Source organism: Lactuca saligna, chromosome 1, assembly GCF_052625555.1.
Source record: "Lactuca saligna cultivar CGN05327 chromosome 1, ASM5262555v1, whole genome shotgun sequence".
In the NCBI taxonomy this organism is placed as follows: domain Eukaryota; kingdom Viridiplantae; phylum Streptophyta; class Magnoliopsida; order Asterales; family Asteraceae; genus Lactuca; species Lactuca saligna.
The window spans coordinates 68,962,099-68,986,274 of NC_136417.1; the positions used below are offsets into that span (position 1 = coordinate 68,962,099).

At 32.7% G+C, this 24,176-nt stretch overlaps 1 protein-coding gene across 1 annotated transcript; it reads left to right on the plus strand.

The window, feature by feature from the left end:
- Nucleotides 1–21,160: 21,160 nt before the first annotated feature.
- On the plus strand, nt 21,161–23,890 carry SSI2 (Plant stearoyl-acyl-carrier-protein desaturase family protein). Its single transcript, XM_078987412.1, has 3 exons — nt 21,161–21,407; nt 22,012–22,510; nt 23,169–23,890. The coding sequence occupies exons 1-3, from the start codon at nt 21,280–21,282 to the stop codon at nt 23,727–23,729; spliced, it is 1,188 nt and encodes a 395-aa protein (XP_078843538.1). The 5' UTR covers nt 21,161–21,279; the 3' UTR covers nt 23,730–23,890.
- The last annotated feature ends 286 nt before the right edge of the window (nt 23,891–24,176 follow it).

Below are 24,176 nucleotides of genomic sequence, written 5' to 3' on the forward strand. Positions count from 1 at the left end.
TATATATATATATATATATATATATATATATATATATATATATATATATATATATATATATATATATATATATATATATATATATATATAATTTTGTTCTAAAAAATTAGATGAAGATTAAGAAAAAAAATGTACATTGCTACATAATCGGATGGTGACCCGCATACTTGAACCAAAAAAATACTAATGATTTTTTTTCAACTTTTGAATGCCTCCAAAATTATCTCTAAAAAATCGTAAGAGGAATGCAAAGGCCCAATTTAGATAAGTTTATTTATGATGCAAAAGGTATCGCTGTAATACCGGACTATTTAACATAAAATACCCCCAAAAAATTTCAGCATTTTAAAACATAATATGATATAGGTTTACATTAAGCCATAAGCCATAAGTACAAGTAGTTATCATAAATCCAACATACAAAATACGTCTAAGGATCATGCCGGGTTTAGAATGTATTACAACCAAAAACATAAATGGGTGCTAATACGTCTAAGGATCAAGCCGGGTTTAGAATGTATTACAACCAAAAACATAAATGGGTGCTAATTGCAATCACTCCATAGCACTTCATCTCTTTTGTTAGTAACAATCATCAATCAAGTGTAAGCTTAAAATGCAAACAACTTAGCGGATATATATATATATATATATATATATATATATATATATATATATATATATATATATATAAAAGTTCATTTGAGACTATTTGGCTTTTATGAGACAAAGGGACTAACTTTCAACGTTTGATCAAAATTAATCACGTGGTTCGCAAATAAAACATGACGGATTATTAAGGGGTCTAATTAGATGATGAGTGGTAGTTTAGTCAAATTTATTGTTTAGACATTTATCGAGTAATTTTTTGTCTCAATCTATATTAGTGTACCAAAATCACGTCATGTTTTGGTAGCCCAATATTGAAATCAATTCACATTCTTCGTGGAAGATCAACATTGAGTTTGATTCACGGTTCATGTTTCTATCATAAGCATAAGATTGAGATCAATTTCAAAACTGATCATCAATTTATAACAAGCTGGTGAAGATTTTGTCACATTCACACAATATAAACCTGATGTTATCGGATTACACGTTTAGAAGCAATTAAGATGAAGATTTTAGCAAATTGATCATAAATTCAACAACTTGCATGAAGATTTCAAAAATCATATATGAAGGGTTTAGCATTTGATATCAACAATTGATCATTAGTTTCAAGTTTTATATAATGCCCCGAACCTAGCAGGTATATTTCGAAACCCGTTTTCTTTTGATTATTGCCTTTGATAGTCCTCGGAGAAGTTATGTTGAGTCCCGGAAGTATAAGTACTAAAGTTGAAACTTTAGGCCAAGGAGGGAGTACGCTAAGTGTACATGAGGGTACGTTGGGCGTACTAAGCGCGCCCTAGTATATTGGGCGTACGCTCATGTACGTTGGGCGTACTCACGTCAGGTGAAAAACCCTAATGTTTGGGGTTAGGACTATATAAACACCCTTATGGCTCATTCTTTTGCCTTACCTCAGCCTCCATACCTCAAAGAACGCCCCAAAACCCTAGTTTGTGTGTGAAGAGTGAGTTAGTGTGCATCTTGACCCTTGGAGAGTGGAGTTATTGCACCAAGAAGATAGAGGAGGAAAGCAAGGCCTTAGATCTGAAGTTAAGTTATACCATTAGAGCTCCAGAAGGTAAAAAGATTGAAACTTTATGCTTATTTGCTTTAGATCTAGACATTCTAGCTTTATGAAGGTCTTATGGTCCCCAGATTTCCCAAGATGATGCATGTGAAGTCCTAGACGAAACAAGTTTTCCTTTTAGACGTTTGGAGAGGCCCTAAGTGATAAAAATTGGTCCTTTTTAGCCAATCCTTTGCTCCCAAGCGAAGCTGGTTCAAAGCGAACTGTACCCTCAGATGCTTCGGACATGAACATGTGTAAAAGCACCCCTCAATGTCAGAGATCCACCTCATCATGGCTATCGGATCCTGAGTCCCATCGAACTCTGGTGGCTTCGTGTTGTTGAACTCCCGGTACAGCAACGCGTTACCTCCCTGAGGCCTGGCAGCAGCAACGGCTGCAGTGGCTACAGCAACAACAACATTAGTAAGAGCAGCGTACCGCTCATCAAAATTCTCAATCAGAGTGGTCTTGATAGACCCGAACATCTCTGGAATCTCAGCTCGGATGGCAATAGCCACCTCATCATGAATCATCTGGCAGAGCTCCTCATCGCTCGCACCCCCTAGCTAGTCCCTGGCCTGTGGCATGTCCCAACCATGATGTCTCTGAAATACAACATAAAAATTATCAAAGACTCAATCGAGCATACTAGCACTCAATAACTCAACCCTACTTGCTCCCTAGTATCCTAAGGATTCTTACTTGGACTGTTCACTGATCCGGTGTTCATTAGTACGGGCCCTATACTACCTTCCACACTGCATCAGTATCCATTCCAAGTCCCCCTCCACGGATCCCATATCTCAAGTACTCTATCTCTTGCCGCACAGACAAGCTACCCTTCGGTAGGCTATCATAAGCTCCTCATTGCTAACTACTCAGTCTCAAGCATCTCATAGCAGTAATCTCCCTAGGCTAAGGCATCACGAATCAGGCAACTCTAGTCCTAATAAGAATAATTAGCTTACTCTAGCATGCATATCATATCATAACATATCTCATAACACATAATGTAAGGGTATTTTTGGGAAATCACCATCCGGGCGCTGACTGATCGTACACACTGCTTTCCTCTTTTTCGTTCTCATAATGTATCCAATGTCATCGTAGTAAAAACATGTCCCAAAAATCACATAAGCAAAAACTCCGCGAGTGTGTACAGATCATGCCGACGCCTTCCCGCGATCATCACTGGTACCTGAAACACATACACAAAACACTGTAAGCATAAACGCTTAGTGAGTTCCCCAAAATACCACATAAACACGTATCATCCACTCAAGGCTGTAACTCTGATGACCCTTTAGTCGAATATCTCTGTGGGACCCTCTTGATCCCATAACTCTGTGGACCCACTAGTCCTAACTCTGAATCATGCATATCGCATATCACATAGAAATCACAACACATAAATAGCATACAAGATACACTGTCACATAATTCTAATTACCACTCTAGGTAAAGTATAGTGAGAAGACTCACCTCGGGAATCTCAGTAAATCTCGATATCAGAAATACTGCCCTAGCCTCCGTCTAGTCAAAATAATAAATTACACCAAATAAATGTTTTTTCACAAACTGGAAATTCTCTCGTGCAAATCCCGAGAAGGGTAAAAGACCATTCTACCCCTCTACAGGCCCAAAGGTTCATTTGTTGACAACCTTAAAAGTCAACTGTCCAATTTGACCAGACTTGCCGAGTGCATACGATGACTCGGCGAGTCCCATCGTCCCACAGGCTCTTTTCTTTCTAAGCCTCACTGAATTCACTGAGTCACCCCCCAACTCACCGGGTCACCACTGAAGTCAGACCCCGGGGCAACCTGGTCCGACTCGTCGAGTTCACATATGGACTCGGCGAGTTTCCTCCATGGATTCGCTCAAACAACCTCCTGAGGTCAGATCTGCTTAACCAAATCATAGATCTAACCCTTAAACACTCAAAAGTCATGTAAAGGTGCAACCTTTACGTGCATGCAACCCATATCAAGCCTCAAATGGAGAAATAACACTAGAAATGGCAACCTAGTCTCCAATTGCTTATTTTCTTGCAAAAAGCTGGGAAATAATGACTCTAGGGACCACTCATGGTCCAGATCTGATGTCATAATTCCAAAGAGGACCTCATACTTACTAGATCACATAAAATTATGAGGGAAACACCCTAAAACTATGAAATCTACCATATGAACGTGAAATGGAAAGAATTATACCTCCAAAGACAATATCTCAATATGATTAGCTCCAATCCAAGCCCTCTTCACGTTCTAGATGGATCCTCTCTTCTTCCTCTAGCAAAATCACACAAAAGATGAAGAAATAGCCTCCTCTTGCCCTCAAACTCACTATTTCTACTCTCTAGGGTTTCTTTGGAACAAGGTGGCCGCAAATGAAGGCTATAAAGGTCTTTAAATAGGCTCCCAAACGCGAGGATTAGGGTTTTCCTAATCAGCACCAACTCGGCGAGTCAGATACCAGACTCATCGAGTTAGGTCAATAAACTGCGTCAACAATTAAGACTTTACTCGACGAGTTGAGGCACCAACTCGTCGAGTTCCCCCAGCAAAAATTTATAATTCAAGATAATAAAATTACATACCCAAACTACGAGTGTTACAATTCGGCTGGTCCATGAGGTACCTCAAACTCTTGTGATCCGTGTAAATGGTACAGCGGACCCCATAGAGGTAATATCTCCAAATTTTGAGGGCAAACACCACTGCCCCCAGCTCTAAATTGTGCGGCGGATAGTTAGCCTCGTAAGGATTCAACTGTCTAGAGGCATAAGCTATCACATGCCCTCGCTGCATCAACACTGCTCCCAACCCTGTGATCGAAACATCACAATAGACTACAAAATCATCCACTCCCTCTGGCAGGGTGAGAATCGGTGCCTCGCACAATCGCTGTCTGAGGGTCTCAAATGTTGTCTGTTGCTCAGGCCCACAACGAAACACCACCGACTTCCTAGTCAGTCGGGTGAGTGGAACTGCTATCTTGGAGAAGTCCTAGATGAATCTCCTATAGTACCCTGCCAAACCTAGGAAGCTCCGAATCTCTAATGGAGACCTCGGGACCTGCCATTGCATCATAGCCTCGATCTTGGCCGGATCTACTAGAATACCCTTCTGGTTGACGAGGTGACCAAGGAACTGCACCTCGCGTAACCAAAACTCGCACTTGGAGAACTTCGCAAAAAGTCTCTCCCTCCTCAGCGTCTCTAACACCTCCCCCAGGTGCTGCTCGTGCTGCTCCTGAGTCTTGGAGTAAACCAAGATGTCGCATCACAGACCGATCCAACATCAGCCTGCATACGCAATTCATGAGATCCATGAACGCGGATGGAGCGTTGGTGAGCCCAAACGGCATCACCCCAAACTCATAATGACCATAACAGGTCCTAAAAGTTGTCTTCTGAACATCCTCACCACTGACCCGCATCTGATGATAACCGGAGCGCAAATCAATCTTGGAAAACCAAGATGCTCGCTGAAGCTGATTGAACAAGTCATTTATCCTCGGGAGTGGGTAACGGTTCTTCACTGTTACCTTGTTCAACTCCCGGTAATCTATGCACATACGGTGCGACCATCCTTCTTCTTCACAAACAGGATCGGGGCTCCCCATGGTGAACTGCTCGGTCTGATGAAACCCTAGTCTATCACATCGGGCGTACCGGTGGTACGCTTAACGAACTCACCTGGGAACCTTATTGGGTCTTTGATTTCGGGTCACCTTGGACTTTAGGGTTTTGGGCTCTCGTTGGGCCACGATTCCTTCTGAGTTGGGCTTTTATGGATTTGGGCCTATATTGGACATGGAGTGTCTTTTGGATTTTGGGCTAGTATGGATTTGAGCCTTGGTATGTTTGGCCAATAAGGGAAGGGTAAAACAACCATTTACCCTTGAAGCCGGGATTTAGGATTTGGATTCTCGGAAGGGTTAATGACCTAATTGCTAATTAGGGTTCTATTATTTGTGATTTAGTAAGAAGCGTTTGTGATTCAGCAGCCCGGGTGTGATTTGTTTACTTTTAGATTGAGGTGAGTTTCCTTCACTACTCATGGGTCGAAGACACAAATGTCGGCCCACTGAATTATGTTTAGAAATTGATAGTTGTCTGTGTGAATATTCCCTGCTATGTTTGTTGTATCTGTGACTCTTGCTGTTATGATTATATGCTAGTTGTAGGGGTGAAAGAGACCGAAGGGGTGAAATATGCCCAACACCGGTTGAAAGAGACTAAGGGGGGGTGAAATAGACCCAATATCGGTTGAAAGAGCCCGAAGGGGGTGAAATATACCTAGTAACAGTTGAAAGAGCCCAAAGGGGGTGAAATATACCCAGTACCAGTTGAAAGAGGCCGAAAGGGGGTGAAATAGCCCCAGTTATGTTTAACTGATATGTATGTATGATATTGGGTATTTTGGGGGAGCTCACTAAGTTTTATGCTTACGGTTTCCATTTTATGTTTCAGGTACTTCTAGCTCAAAGGGAAAGGACCCGACTTGATCGCACTGCATCCGCCCATCTATTCTACATTATGTGATTTTGGGATTTTGTACTCTGATGTTATTTCACTATGATACACTTTTGGTTGTTTTGACATGATTATTGGATGTTTTGGAATGAATTAAAACTGAAATTTTTATCTGGAATTTTGGGATGTTATAGTATCTTGAGGAACCTCAATAAGCTTTGTGCTTATAACTTTATGCTTATGGTTTCAGGTACTTCCGGTTCGAAAGGAAAGAGTCTTTTGTGATCGCACTGCTTCCACCTATGTTTTTCGCATTTTTATGATTTTGGGGGAATGTACTATGATGACTATTTTACTATGACATACTTTTGAATGTTTTGATATGAACATTTGTTGGTTTAGGTGAATTAAAAATGAAATTTTTACCTATGATTTTTGGGATGTTACAACCTTAATCATTCCTAATATTAAATTGTTAATATTTTTTCCTTCAAAAATCATAAAAATTTTATCAAAAAGAAAAAAGCATTTTCGAATCAAAATAGAGCTTTATAATGTGAAAATTAAGTGGTAAGCTGTTGATGTTTTTTAAATTATTGATGTAACATGAAAGAAAACCTAAAAGAAAGGTTTTGAAAATCGTCCAACGGTAGCTCGCCGGTCGACTAACGTTAAACGATTAATCGGATTCGGCGGGGATTAATCGGCGATTAATCGGAAACCTTAAATTATTAATAAATTTATTTTAAAGATTAATTTATCCAAAAAAAAAAGTATTTCAAAATTTAAAATTTTAAAAATTTGAAAATTTTAAAATTTTAGGATAATATCTTAAAATTGTAAAGCTTAAAACTTTAAAAATTAAAAATTTTAGTGTAATATTTGAAAATTCAAAAATTAGATTTTTTTTTATATTTCCCGCTTATGACCGCCGAGCACTGCCAAACCCAAGTTTGACCGATTTTAACCAATCTTCGTCAAACACCCTAATCGTTATCAATTGAAGGCCGCCAATCGATTAATCACCAATTAATCATCTGTCAATATCGATTTCTACAAAGATATATTAAGTTTTATTTGACAAAAATAAACCAACTTATTAAGATTGTTTAATAAAACAACAAAACTAGCTAGTGACCTAAATTATAAACTAGTTTTTGGTAAGTAACTTTGATATAACCTTAGATAAGCTCATGAAGAAGTTTTTTATTATAAATATTCCAATTATGTTTTTAATTATATCTATTTTTTAGTTATAAATATAAATGTTTATTTATGAAATTTTATATTTATGTTATTTTACATTATAATCTAACTTATAAGCTATTTTCATCAAATATTATTGATTCATAAGCTATTTATCATCTATCATCTAGCTTTTCAGATAAAATTATTTAGTTTGCTAAACAAATTTTAATGGAGCCGACGGATTTCATAACTTGGTAACATATAGGGAGATAATTTGTACACAATAATTTTTCTCCATGCACAACAATTGGTTTTTTAAAATGTTGTATTGCATAACTTTATAATGAACAAATTATTGTGTCTAACAAAAAACTGTTATGTACGAATCACATCCCACTAACATATAACGTATTTTGTTGTGAATATTGCGAAGTTTTAATAAATAACAAATATTAAATTTTTTTATGGAAAAACATATATGAAACTAACTAAAATTTGTCTCCTTCTCAAGATTTTAAATTAGAGAAAACTCTCTTTTAAAGATAACTAAATAGCTTATATAATAAATGTTTTAACCTGAAATTCTTATTGAAATTTGAAATATCTAATACCACAAGTCGAAAAAATCTATCTAAACAAGAATAGAAATCGTAAACTGCTATTGGCAAGAGCTAGATTTAGCTAGTATTTGTGGTCAATCTGATTGTATCTTAATTGTTTTACTTTTTGGGTACAATAAACCATTAATGCATAAAATAAAATATTTTAGTTGGTGGGGAAGGGTCCAAAATATGTGGTTGATGTGGTGTGATTAATAATCATTAAAAAATAAGAAAAATAAGTGGCGATGATATCAAGGTAAAGCAACATAAAGCAGAGGGAGTGAGTTGGCAAATAAGAGAAAGAGGAAGGGTACCAAGTGTAACATATGTTGTCATTTTCTTTTGCCTATTGGCATTGTTGGCCACCCCCTTATTACTTGCTTGGCTTTGGCCGTTTCCCCCCTTCACGCAATTACCCCATTTGGTCCCTTTTACATTTCTACCCTTCTTACCCCTATCAATTCCCCATTTTACCCAATAAAAATGTTTTTTTTGAGTGTGGTTAATGACTCAAAACAATAAAAATATATTTTATTATCACTAGTTTAATATATGAATCAAATATAACAAATAGTTATTTATGACGTATGTGACAAACGAGACCGCATGCAACTAATAGAAAACCATTATTAAAGATATTAAATTTATATTCTTAGTCATGCTAGTCGTTACAGTAAATACGTTCTTTTTGTACACATAACTTTTATATATATATATATATATATATATATATATATATATATATATATATATATATATATATATATATATATATATATATATATATAAAGTTTAATTGAGAAAATAAAAAAAATTGAAAATTAGGGAATCATTCTCTTTCACTCATTTATTTTTATCGTAAAAACTTTCATCGTACCAGCGGAAATGGAAAAGGAATACATACGTGTTTTCCAACAAAACATGTTTTCTTAAACTATGTTAAAGAGAAATTACTAATCTAGACTTTTTTCTTAATAACTTATCAAAAAAATAACCTATGTTTTTATATATATTTTTTAAATTATTTTTCAAAAGAAAGTTATTTTTAAACGTATTTTTCAGGATTGTATCCCTTGTATGTATGTTATGATTCAAAGTTTGCATGTTGTTTAAAATGATGTTATTTTCTATGTCTCAATTATAGCATACATTAGCAATGTACTATTGATTTGAAAATGTTTTTATTTTTATAATTTGTAGATATTTTGAAGTATATTGTATTGATAAAATAACATTGTGTTTTGCTACTTTCGGGTTTGTTATAAAATATGTTAATGTCACACCATTTTGAAAGTACAATGCTAAATTTGGTATACTAGTAGTATAGAAAATACAAAAAAAAATGTAGTCAATTAATTTCCTTTGGTATTTCATACAAAGTAAATAGAATATATTGTGTGTTTTCTCTAATTGTTTATCGGTTTTTTTAGTTTTATAAAACTTTATTTAACCTTAATGTTTATTTAATTTTGTAGCTTCCAAACAAATCGATGATAGGTCACTTATCTATCAAAGCTTCATGCCATAAATTGCATGAGGTTTTAAGTCGCTTGAACGGACTCGTGCGCGATCTGTTTTCAACAACTAGCTTCGGTTACTTGTTGGACTTAACAGCTCAGTCCAGAGACGAACTTCTTATTCATGGGCTGTTACTGCATATGTTACGTCCTACTGCTGAAACGGATGCCGATGAACGCCTATATTTTAGGTTTTCTAGACGTACGCTATCATTTGAGCCGGAGGAGTTTTGCCTGGTGATCGGACTTTACATGGGTCGGTGTCCTAACTCAATGATCGAATTTTCAACCATGTATAAACACAGATATGGTGAAAATACATTTCAGTCCAGAGTCTTCCCGTATCGCACGGACACTTCTTTAGTTGTAGAAGATTTAGAGCTTCTTATCTTGAATCAACGGTTCAATGCCATATCGGCTCAAGATGGTGTTCGTGCCATTTTTCTATATATCCCCAATCAAGGTTTTTTGGGAAATGAGCTTAACGATAAAGTCACCAAGGAATATTTGTGGGTGGTGGAAATACTAATTTTTATACATTTAACTAATACTTTTTTCTTATAATATAGGTTCTCGTTGAGGAGTTATCTATGGAGTAAAACATACCCTAAATTGTTGGGTATGTTTAAGAAATTTCAGGATTATATGTCCAACCATCCAACAAAAGCGATTGTGTACACACTATTAGGTTTTGTTATTCCTTTGAAGGTATATTTAACTAATTAAAAAATATATTTAATAATTTATTGGTTTTTATTTTTTATTTTTTAAAATTTTAGTTATTGCTAACTCTTATAAATTAACGTATATTTATTACAAGATATGGATATGGGAGATGTTTCCAGCAATCCGGGGAAATGGTGCGATACGACGAAATTTTTTATATCTACGTATATTGCGCTGGTTTCATATTAGGAGGTTAACTTGGGCGAAAGTCTGCAATCTTTTCGATGTTGATCAGGACGAGGCGCATCAACCGAAAAAAAGATGATTGCCTCAGATGCCGAGACCTCCACTCCACATTATCTGTCATATATTACTAGTCTGAATTGTGAATCGTCTGAAGTCTCTTCTTCTGTACGCTACAACTTTAGAAATGATGTAAATAAATTTGTAAAAGTATAATTTAGTATAATAAAAATTTTCAAGTGTTATTGATATATGAAAAAATATATGTAGGGGGCATCTTCGTCAAAAACAAGTTGTGGAAACAGCCAATCTTCCAAGTCTACCGAGCGAACTCATACAGTGGAATTACCAAAAATACCGCGCGAGAAATAATGGCAAGACTTGAATCTTTGGAGGAAGAAATTCGAGGATTGACAAAATAAAGGTGGAACTCGAGATGGTGATGACTTGGAACAATTGTTCAATGACGCTTTTGAGGTATTACTATCAATTTAAATATATATGATGTATTATTTAATTTTTTAACGAAGCTTTTTATTAATTATTTTTTCTTTAAATGTAGGGGAATGAGGATGTGGTATATAGTCCACAAAAATCAAATCGAGTTAACGAGGATGATCATGTTGGTAATTCACCAGAGGATGATTCTAGAAAACAAATCGTGAAGGTGGTTTTTTTTTTGTTTTGTATATTAAACTTTTTATTTTTTCAAAGTATATCGAAAAATGAATATGTTTTGTGTAGAAGAAAAAGAAAAAGAAGGAGGTTGTTGCTAGCGACATTGTGGACGCGAAAAACCATATACTCAGGCCTGTTGTTAAAGAAGGACGTCCGGTTAAGCAATTGAAACCTTCTCAATATCTTAGTTCTCCTTACGTTTCGGTAAGTATGATTAAAATCATATTTACTATAATTTTATTACTATATGGATAGTTATTGACTACGTATATAATGTAGGTTCAAAATGCGACCCCCATATCGTACAGGTGGGGTAATACACAACGAACAACCGCTCCCCGTATTTGACAGCGATCCCTCAGCACTTTTAGTGGAGCCGGATGTGAATCCGGGTTGTAATGCTTCTACTCTATACATGGGAAACAAACTAGCTGTTTTTTTTGAAACATCGGTTATACAATGAAAAAATAAAAGCAAGGTTTTGAGATCGGCTTTTTTATGCAAGTGAAATGGGATTTTTAGATGAAGCGGTATGAAGACATTTATTTATATTTATAATATAAAAAAGTTTATAGGCTAATTATGTTTCAATTAAATTTAAATGCAGCATGTTGACCTATGAGGAAGGCTTTTGAATGAGCGGAGACCGAAGGATGCTCGATGGACAATCATGCCATCATCATTTTTTGGTGGATTTGAGATGTTCCAGTGGGCAGGAAGTGCAACAGGAAATCCGTTTGACCCATTGGATGGATGTAAATCTTGGCTGGAAGTTGACCGTGTAAGTAAAGAAATAATATATATTATCAGTGAATTTAATTGTAATTAGTTGCAACAGTTGTGTGTTAAAACAAATTTACTTTCCAATATGCATCAACCCACATCATTGGGTACTTGGCGAGTTATGGATGGACACGCTGACATTGAATTTGTACGACAGCTTCCGATTATTTGGCGCCGTGAAGATTATTGATTTTGTTCGGTTTGAAGAGCTTATGGATTGCATTCTGGTAGAAATTGAGTATTGGAACCACATGGGTTTGCCTGTTCAGGAAGCATCCATCACTGTTACGGATGTTACGGGCGTACCCCAACAAGAAGGGATGTATAGAGAGTGTGGTGTGTTTATGTTGATGTTCATGGATCAGTTTGTTTCAGGTCGACTGATTGGTATATCGATGGCACCTGTTGTTGCTGCTACTCAGTTTCGTTATAGGATGGCCATGATATATTATGGATCTTCTATACAGTCGATTTTGAGTTAGTCCGAGTTGTATGTTTTTAGTGACATTCAATCTGTACTGTTTGATGACGATTAGTTAACAAAATTTCCCCTAATTATTAAACTTAACCAAACTATACAGAGAATACTACATATTATATATATATATATATATATATATATATATATATATATATATATATATATATATATTAATAATAAACAACCAAATATAAAACTTATTACATAGATAAACTCATAAAAAATGCATAAACTTACTACTTGATTAATCAAGAATTATTAAATTCAAACGTATGGAAAATCATTTGGAAATTTTGTTTTTTCTTGAATCACCCGGTCGTAATTTTTTGTATGTTTTTGTGAATATTTTTCATTTTAACCTCTTCTTTGTTGGCGTAGTCAATTGCATCTCGTACTCAAGCCCTTGCAGTTTTTATGTCGCGTTCTTTGTCTTGAACCGACCTCATTTTAGACCAAATATCGCCTTGTAATTTATCCAATCGTTTCCTATCTTCTTTAACGCCTTTAATCTCGTTCTTGATCTCTTCTTCTTTTGTTAACATTTGCAAGCGCTTCTCTTGTGGCATCAACCACATTTTTCTTGAGAAGTTGACATGATTGTATGTGTATGAGGGTTACAGATTAACCACTAATATATTATTTGTAAATCTCAGACACATACATTTAAGTGTGTATATGTAATTGAGAATTTAACTACCTATTTATAGGCTTAGACTATTATCAAATAGGTTTTGACTACTATATTAGATGTTGTCATATCGTACCAAGACTTTATTGTAATTTGACTACTTTTTATTGGTTTTGACTACTTTATATTAGTCTTTGACTTCTATTTTTTTAGAGTGACTATTTTTCTATAGGTTTTGACTACTATCTTCTAGCCGTTGACTACTATTTAATGTAATATTTAATGTACATTTCTTATCAATTTAGAAATCAAAGAAACAATACAAAAAAATTGTAGCGTGAAAATGACAGAAAGATCAGAGGAGATGAAAAGGATCCTAGCAAAATTTAATTGGCCATCTACGTCCAACGATAAGCCTCATTTGGAGTCAAATTCCTATAACGTTTCAACAAATCCCTTCCCCACGCCGATCATCCTATATTAGGAGAGAAGATGGATGAGGAAGTGAAAAAAGTGTTGATAAAAAGAGAAGCTAATGTGGATAAGGCTTTTGAAGATTATCGTTTCCAACGAAACCTTCTAGACAACTATTGGGATGACATTCATCGTAAAAGGAATTGGATTATAAGAACTAGGGAAGAAATCCAATCTGCCGAGAGTTCGATCCGCTCTAGTGAAGAAATTTTTCGAAAGCTAAAGACTGAAATAGAACTTCGTGAGTACTATTTGGAGAAAAAAAACGGAAGTCATTGCTATGAAAAAAGAGTATCCTTACGAGTTTCCGATGTGGGAAGAAGATGAGTAATATTTTAATAGTTTGCTTGTTTGTTGAAATAATTTTAAGGTAGAATATATGTCTATGTATGTCTTTTAATTTTTATTTTTAGGTAATATATCTGTATCTTTGCTTTTTATTAGTGGTTGTTCAGCAAAATAAAAATCCGTAAGAGTATTTGGTTTACTTATGTTTACTAATCTAATTATGTTACTGTCAAATTTTTTATTTGATTGAGTGTTGTATCGTAATCTAGATACCTATGATGTGTTTTAATGTCAAAGAATGTATTTAACATAATAGGTCGTATTGGTTCTTTTGGAGTCGCGTGTTTCACTTGTTTCATTATGAAATGGGTTGAGGTTATTACTGGACCAAAAAAGATGTAAATTTAAAAATGTTACAAGTGAAACGACATGTGAAGAAATTGTATTTGATATTCCATAAATCATGTTTGTTTTATTTTATATTCCATGTTAGAACTACCCTTCCTTAATTCTAAATTGTATATGAAGAAATAAATATTTGATATTCCATAAATCATGTTTGTTTTATTTTTAAACATGTAGATTACAACCAGTAGAAAACAATATTAAAATGATAGCATAACAAGTTATCATAGATGGAAACACAAACCATTACAAATAATAACATACATTACATTTTATATTTTACAACTTGTAGACAACTACACAAAAAAAGAAAATCCAACTAAATAGTAATGCTATCTTCAAATGCAGTATTTTGCTTTGAAGCTTCTTCTTCGATCGAGCTAAGTTAGAAATTATCATCGAATTACTGTCTTTTGCCTCATCCACCCAAAAAATAAACCCAGTCTGTGGTGGCTGATAAATAAATATCAAAAAAATTATGTATATTGTTTAAATATTCGGTAAAAAATTATAATATAAATAATTACAGTACAACCCAAATACCTCTTTAGGACAAGCGTAAAACAACCATCCAGGGTTGTTGGTAGTTCTTTAGGTCCTTATAATACCTTGAGCCCCACAATTGCAAATTGTCATTTCTTTGGTTTGTGAGAAGTAAATTTTTGTTAGTTTTGATAGGTAAATATATATCGTCAAGGGATTATATACTGCTATTCGACTACTATTGTATAGGTGTTGACTATTATCTACTAGCGTTTGACTACTACTTTATGTGTTGTCTTATCGTACAGTGAAATTCAGACATATGATTGTAATTTGACTACCGTGTTACAGGTGTTGACTACTATCCACTAGCGTTTGACTACCACTTTATGTGTTGTCTTATCGTACAGTGAAATTCAGACATATGATTGTAATTGACTACCGTGTTACAAGTGCTGACTACTATCCACTAGCGTTTGACTACTACTTTATGTGTTGTCTTATCGTACAGTAAAATTCAAACATATGATTGTAATTTGACTACCGTGTTACAGGTGTTGAATATTATCCACTAGTGTTTGACTACTACTTTATGTGTTGTCTTATCGTATAGTGAAATTCAGACATATGATTGTAATTTGACTACCGTGTTACAGGTGTTGACTACTATCCACTAGCGTTTGACTACTACTTTATGTGTTGTCTTATCGTACAGTGAAATTCGGACATATGATTGTAATTTGACTACCGTGTTATAGGTGTTGACTACTATTCACTAGCGTTTGACTACTACTTTATGTGTTGTCTTGTCATACAGTGAAATTCAGACATATGATTGTAATTTGACTACCGTGTTATAGGTGTTGCCTACTATCCTCTAGCGTTTGACTACTACTTTCTAGGTGTTGACTACCCCATTATTTTATAGGTATTGATTAAAATCATCCTTATCATTAACTTTGTGTTTAACTCGTCAACACTAAACATGAGTTTCTCATACAATGACCACGAAGAAAGCTTTACCAACTTGCCTGTTTACCTACACAACATTCAACGTATAAATCCCGATAGTTACACTTAAATCAAAACCGATGTTTTGGATCGGTTCCGACTATGTTTTGTCGCTATTCGATGTGTGGTAATGTACTTGCGATTTGTTTATTTTTTGTGCTACAAAGATTTATATTACTTAAAAAACTATTAATTGTGTTGTAAAGAATATGAAATAGATCAACGCATTCTTAGGATGCATGCTTCCAATCATTTTTATAGGCAATGTTCGAATTCGAGGAGATTATCTTAATTCAATGTTCGTAGCAGTTGCTATGGATGGAAACAACAACACTACGCCAATAGCATTTGGTATTGGGGTGACAAATAATGTTAACTCTTGCACTTGGTTCCTTATGAGGCTGAAGGATGCTATCGGGGAGGGTAGCGAAGTTGTGTTCATAACAGATAGAGTTGTTATGGATGTTGATAAGCCAGACTGACTTTTGATTCTTCGGGAAGATCCATCTTGCACTTCACCAAATGAACAAACTCGATGTATATGGTGGTTTCATAAAATTCAACACCTAAATAAAACATTCTCGGATTGTATCCCGGTGGCCAAACATATGATATTTGGGAATTAACAAACTCCCATATTCCATCCGTAATGAGCAATACAAAATACTCTTTACAACTCATTATCTTAATTTTGAGAATAAAAAAAAGCTAGAGTGAAGAAACTTTTAAAAAACATGAAATATTTCAAAAAATATAAAATACTTAATATATATAGTATGTTGAAAACGGTAGTCAACTCTGACGAAAATGTAGTCAACTCTGACGAAAAAATAGTCAAATTTAACAAAACAGTAGTCAAATTAAAAAAAAAAATAGTCAAATTAATAACAAAGTAGTCAAGTTTACCGAAAAAGTAGTCAAATTTAAACCAAATAATTGTTAAAATTTAAACATAATAGTTGTTAAAGTTATTATATAAACACTTTTTTTTATTCTCTGTATTTTAAAAAAATAAAATAAAATAAAATAAATTAAAAAAAAACAAAACAAAACATAGTTTTTGGACAAAATAGTAGATAAAACCCCCAAAATAGTAGATAAAAAAACGGTAGTTTTTTGAACAAAATAGTAGATAAACCCTCCAAAATAGTAGATAAAAAAGCGTAGCTTTTTTTCCCAAAACCGTAGCCTACGGTTTGGAAAACTGTACTTATTAGAGAGAAAACCGTAGGTTATATAATACCTATGGTTTTGTATGTGAAAAATGATTTTTTTTATACAAAATGCGAAACAGTAGACAAAATGGCGAAACAGTAGGCGAATCTCAAAACCTACGGTTTCGTGTGCTATTTTTGGCCATCTACTAATTTTTGGCTAAAAATTGCTAATTACCCCTTTAATTTGGCTAAATTAGTAATTAGCCTCAATGTTAATCATTACCTTAATATATATACAAAAGCATAGTTTTTTCGTTTTTTTAATTTTTAAGGAGTTGTTTTTATCGAAAAATGATTCTAAATATATCAAAATTCATAACTTTTTATTTTCTATAAATAGACATCCATATTGATATAGTTTTAAGAAAAATAATTTTTATTTTTATTTTTTTATAGTTTTATCTGTCGTTATTTATAACTGAATAAAAATCCATCATATTTTTACTACAATACATTCGTTATTCACTTATGAATAAAAAAATATGATTAATTTTTTTTTATAGTTTAAGTATCATTTATACTAATTATTCATATATGAACAGCAAATTAATTGTAACAAAAATCTAATAAATGTTTTATTCATATATGAATATAAAATATGACGATAACTAATACACGTTTATTCATATATAAATATAATATATGACGAAAGATGATGTAAAAATATATTTTAAGTAAAAAAACTTTATTATGTGTTATATTCATATATGAACGATACTCAAACTATAAAAAAAAGTTAAGCATACGTTTTATTAATGAGTGAATAACGAATGTACTTTAATCAGATTTTTATTCAGTTATGAATAACGATAGCTGAAGCTCTAAAAAAATTAATTTATCTTAAAACTATATCAATATGGATGCCTATTTATAGAGAATAAAAAATTTTGAATTTTGATATATTTAAAATACTTTTTCAATAAAATAGCTTTCTAAAAACTAAAAAAACAAAAAAAAAATGTTTTTGCGTATATTAAGGTAATGATTAACATAGTTTAAGGAAACTTGTTTGGTTGGAAAACACATGTTTATCCGTTATTCATTTCCACCGGCAAGCCTATGTGTATTGTGACAAAATAAATGTGTGACTGAATATTCTCCACCAATCATTTCGTCAAGAGCACAAACGTCAAACTCATTACTTGGTCGTAACGCGTTTGCATTCAGCGCACGTGCATGGAACGTAATACGGATTCGAGAGAATAATCATGCGTGATGAACGTCCATGAAACGTCATTTAAATGAGTTTTCCTTTTCTTTTTCATTTATTAAGTTTTTCTTTTCGTTTTTTTATTATTTTTTATTTTTCGTTAAAAAATATTAATTTTTTTTCTTAAATAAATATATGTTCGGTTTTTATGTTTTTATATTTTTTCATATTTTTTTATATTTTTCATTTTTATTTATTTATTTATTTTATATTTTTGATATCTTTACTATATACTTGAAGACAGTAGAGTTTATTTTATTTTATTTTATTTATTTTTAAACTAAATTTCGGTTTGAATTTTTAATGTTTAATAATTATAAATTTTTAAACAAGAAGAATATTAAAGACTATAATATTTTCCAATCATATTTTTTTTGAATAATATTATTTTTTGATCATAAAATTTTGAATAATAACGATCTTATGCATCATATATTTTCTGATCATATTAATCTGGATCATTTTAGTTTGGATCGTAATATATTGAATTAAATAAAGTTTTTTTGTTCAATATAACATTTGGATCGTTATAATTTTTAAAGTATTTAATTTTGAATCACAAAAAATATAATAATTAAAGATCATTAAATATTAGAATCAAAATATTTTTAGATTATAACAAGTTAAGAATGATAAACATATTGAATCAAAATATGTTTGAATCATAAATATTTTGAATCATCTCTATTTGCATCATATTATGTTCAAAAATTTTTTGAAAACTTTTAATCTTTTAAAATCAAGTTTGGTATCTAAAACACCTTATTTAAAAAAAAAAAAAATCTTTTTACAAAGTTATTAGAATAGTGAGTAGAAGGATTCCTTAAATTTTTATAATTATTGGAGAATTTTTTTTCTGGGTTTTTTTATAAATATAAAAAATAATATATATATATATATATATATATATATATATATATATATATATATATATATATATTCAAATTTTCATGATTGTGTTCATTTTGTAGAAAATTAAATTTTAAAACTCTGATTTTCAGATTTTGGTTTTAAAGAAAAAAAAGCTATGGCCGAAAAACTAAACTGGTGAAAAAAAAACTCATCAGCTAATAAGGGCTGGACATTTGTCATGTGGGGTGGGGGTACGTGTCAGCTGCTGGAGAGGCAACATAGTTGAGTTTTCCTTTTCTTTTTTCTTTTTTCTTTTATTTTTTTTGTTACTTGTACCTTCAAAACAATTAACCTTCACCGGAAATTATCAAAATCTCACAGTTAATTGCGAAAATGTCATATTATCTTGCGAGATTTTGACGATAAATAAAATTAAATCCTAGTAATTTATTTTTTCAATCTTAAGATCAAAAATTGTTCTTGCGGTTCTTATAATTATTTGACTTCTTACCCGATCATATATATATATATATATATATATATATATATATATATATATATATATATATATATATATATATATATATACGTTCAGGTTCATTTGAGATCATTCTAATTTTGTGAGACTGTGAGACCAAATCTAAAAATAATTTTAAAATGCAAAATAAATGGAAAAATCCAAAAATTCTTTTTTTAAATATTATTTTCGGAACTTGAATTAACTAAAAAAAATATAAAAAAAATTCCGTTTTTTTTTTTTTGAAAAATACGTGAAATATTCTAAATAGAATATTACACTGACCTATTCTAAAAAATAATTTTAAAATGCAAAATAAATGGAAAAATCTAAAAAAAAAATTTTTAAATATTATTTTCGGAACTTGAATTAACTAAAAAAAATTAAAAAAAAATTCTATTTTTTTTGAAAAATACGTGAAATATTCTAAATAGAATATTACACTGTACATATTCTAAAAATAATTTTAAAATGCAAAATAAATGGAAAAATCAAAAAATTCTTTTTTTTAAATATTATTTTCGGAACATGAATTAACTAAAAAAAATAAAAAAAAATAAAAAAAAATAAAAAAAATAAAATAAAATTAAAAAATGCATCTCACGGTTTCACAAAATATAGGTGGTCTCAAATGAACCTAACCCTATATATATATATATATATATATATATATATATATATATATATATATATATATATTGATCTTCAAAGATTAATTATCATAAGTTGTCAACACGAGTTTTTCAATTAAAAAATATACTTTATTTTAATTAGAAAAATTAATATAAAAATTGATTGAAAGTATATTCATTGTGTAATTTATCCTTAATTTTCTTGACAATTAACATTTATAAAAAAATTGATTGATTTTTTCAAATCTAAATATCTAATCTCATATCAAAATTAATACTTAATGAACTTTTATCTTTTTATGAACCAGCAAATATCATACTTTTAAATTAATAACTAGTAATATCTATGTTTATCACGAAACTTGAACCATCGATTTCAAAAAAAGATTACAACGTATGATGGTGTTGGGCTATAAACTTTTTGATACAAACTTTTACTAACATCCATAAATTAATTATTGCTATTTTTAGTGGTTTGAGAATCTATACATGCTTTCAGATAGTTAATGCATCTATACGTATTAGTTTTTTTGAACGGTGAAAAGATTTTATTAAATGAATAAGCTGGACAAAATACAAAATATTTTATTAATACAAAAGAAAACACCAAAAAAAAAAAACAATGTAAAGCTACATAGATGTATTAGTTTGACTACTTGTTTGATAAATCTGATCAGTTTTCTTAAAGTCAAAATAATATGATTAGATAAGCATAAAACCGTTTTATTACAACTAATCATTTAATTTCGATTTTAATTATAATTGTTGAATTTCAAAATAGCCTACTCCACGTGTAAACAGAAATAGGATTTTTATTGTTTATGTATTGAACTTAAGACCCTAATTTGAAAAATAATTTGAATAAGTCCAATATTAGTGATTACTAGGGTACCACAATCCATAGCATGTGGTACAAGATTCCACAATGGTTGTCCTAATAACTTTGCTATTAATAATGGGTAAAAATGGTCAAAAAAAATTGTTGAGCTTATTAAACAACAAGGGCAAAAACGTAAATTAAAAAATAAATCCAAGGGTGAAAATGTAAATAAAAATGAAGCGCGAGGGCAATTGTGGAATATGGCAAATAGATTCTTTATAAACCTTGGGTTTGCTACTCTCTCTCTTTCTCACTTGTGTGGAGGAAAACAGAACTGAAAAACTGTGCGACTGCGAGAGCACACAGGAACACCAAAAAGGAGGAAGACGAAGGAAGAAGAAGAAGAAGAAGATCATCAAGATGGCTCTTCGGATCACTCCGGTGAACTTGCAATCGGAAGGATATCGTTCTTTTGGCTTTCCTCAAACGGCTAATCTCAGATCTCCCAAATTCGCCATGGCTTCCACCCTCGGATCCTCCACCCCGAAGTGAGTATCATTTCCTTCCGTTTTAATCCAATCGGTTTGTTTATTTCACGTTTCGATGGATTCGATTGCGTGAAATGAGTTATTTGTATATTAATTCGTTTTGAGTACGGAACTAATGGCGTTGCTTTCGTGATAATACGATTTGAAATGCAATTCGCGAGTAGTAGATTTAAAGTGGCAAATATGACAATAACGTTCCGTGATTTCGATGATATCTATGCACATTTTTTATTGATGACGCTGCGGAGTTATGTTTTTTTCCAGTCATTTTCGTCAGTGGATTTCTCGCATTGGATGATATGTTTGTGTATATTCATCTATCACCATTTCCATCTCTCGATTTCTTACATTTGCATGTGGATTATATGTCTGTAGTTTACAGTTATTCATATGTCTGAGATTTTTCTCAATTTTATACTCCCTCACTCCCAAAAATCGCAAATTGAAATCAATTGATTTCCAAATTCCAATTCGCTCAGATGTTTCCAATTTTCCATATCCCAAAAAACTCTTATATTTCAGTATAATCTTATGAATTAAAGATTCATCCCTGAAAGATGACAAATTTGTAGGGTTCTTGATTTACTTTACTTGTGCTACACAGGATTGAGACGAAAAAGCCCTTTACCCCACCAAGAGAGGTTCATGTCCAAGTGACACACTCAATGCCACCACAAAAGATAGAAATTTTCAAATCCATTGAAGGATGGGCTGAGCAAAACATACTAACTCACCTAAAACCAGTTGAAAAATGCTGGCAAGCACAGGATTTCCTACCAGATCCTGCATCTGAAGGATTTGAAGAACAAGTGAAGGAACTTAGAGCAAGGGCAAGAGAAATCCCTGATGAATACTTTGTTGTTCTTGTTGGAGATATGATTACAGAAGAAGCTCTTCCTACTTATCAAACAATGCTTAATACTTTAGATGGTGTTAGAGATGAAACAGGGGCAAGTCTTACTCCTTGGGCTGTTTGGACTAGAGCTTGGACTGCTGAAGAGAATAGACATGGTGATCTTCTTCATACGTATCTTTACCTTTCTGGAAGGGTCGATATGAGGCAGATACAGAAGACTATTCAATATCTTATTGGCTCAGGAATGGTAAGTTATATTATATTATAATTTATAACACATTTTTTTTCATATAATCATTTAGTAAAAATATGTAAGAGGATAAAATTTTTAATTCAATTAATTTTTTATATAACTTATAGTTACAAACCACAAACAGAATTTAGAAAGTGTTTGTAGTTTGTAATCATAACTCTATAAGTTAATAATATTTTAGGCTTTTAAAAATTTGTCATGCTATTTATTAAATGATCACACAAAACATTCTTATAAAAATGGAAAAAAAAATTGACCCGACTTGAAACTCATTTTAAAATGGGTTGGGCCCACGGTCATAAAAAGACTCGAGAAAACAAAATAAAACAAAACAATTGGACTGAGACTGAGACTGGAGACTAATCTGGTCTTTAAAAGGACTGGTTTTCTTAGAAAACCAGACCAATTTTGGACCAGACTCTCTGTTTGTAATTAATATTCATATATATAAAATTTGTTACTACGAATATATTTACCAAAAATCTATTATAAATAGATTTGGTCTAATTAATTAGACCGAAACCGGTTTCATGACTGAAATCGGTTTCAACTAGTCCTTGATTAGGTGAAAACTATTCAAGGACTAGTATGGCCATGAACAGTTTTGGACTGTTCTGCTCATCTGTAAATTCTCAAAAAATTTCGTACACAGGATCCTCGTACCGAAAACAGTCCCTACCTCGGGTTCATCTACACCTCCTTCCAAGAACGCGCGACCTTCGTCTCTCACGGCAACACTGCGCGCCACGCGAAAGAGCACGGCGACGTAAAACTCGCGCAAATCTGCGGCACAATCGCGTCCGACGAAAAACGACACGAGACCGCGTACACAAAAATCGTGGAAAAGCTCTTCGAAATCGACCCGGACGGCACTGTCCTCGCGTTCGCGGACATGATGCGCAAAAAAATCTCGATGCCGGCTCACCTAATGTACGACGGTCAAGACGACAATCTGTTTGACCATTTCTCAGCTGTTGCACAAAGACTTGGGGTTTACACTGCGAAAGATTACGCGGATATTTTGGAGTTTTTAGTCGGGCGGTGGAAGGTGGCGGATCTGATCGGATTATCCGGCGAAGGGCGGAAGGCTCAGGATTATGTTTGTGGGTTGCCGCCAAGAATCAGGCGGCTGGAGGAGAGAGCTCAGGGGAGGGCGAAGGAGGGGCCGAAGATGAAGTTCAGTTGGATTTTTGATAGGGAAGTGAAGCTTTGAAAAAAATGTGGTTTTTTTTTTTTTTTTTGGGTTATGTTTGGTTGTTGGAATTTGTTATGGGTAGAGGTGGTGGTTGTTAAGTTAAGTTAAGTTAAAAGAACTTGTTAGTGTTTTGTTTGATTTTGTGTTTTGTTGGAATCTGATATGTGTTTTGTTCGTGAGTTTGAGTTTGCGTGTTTGTAAACTTATGTGGTGGCTGTGGACATATTATAGAACCTTTTATGCCAATTTTGATGATGATGATGATGATGATGATGATGGTTGTCATCTGTTCCTAGCGGTTTTAATCGGATAAAGAATTTAAAAGTTTAAGATCAAATGTTTGAGAAAGTAAGTTTGATTTGCTTGTCTTATGGTTTGAGATCATTTGTATCATGGCATGTTTATTCAAAGTGCTCGACTGTTAGATCACTTAAATATAAGGTAATGTCCATTTCCCTTTTATAA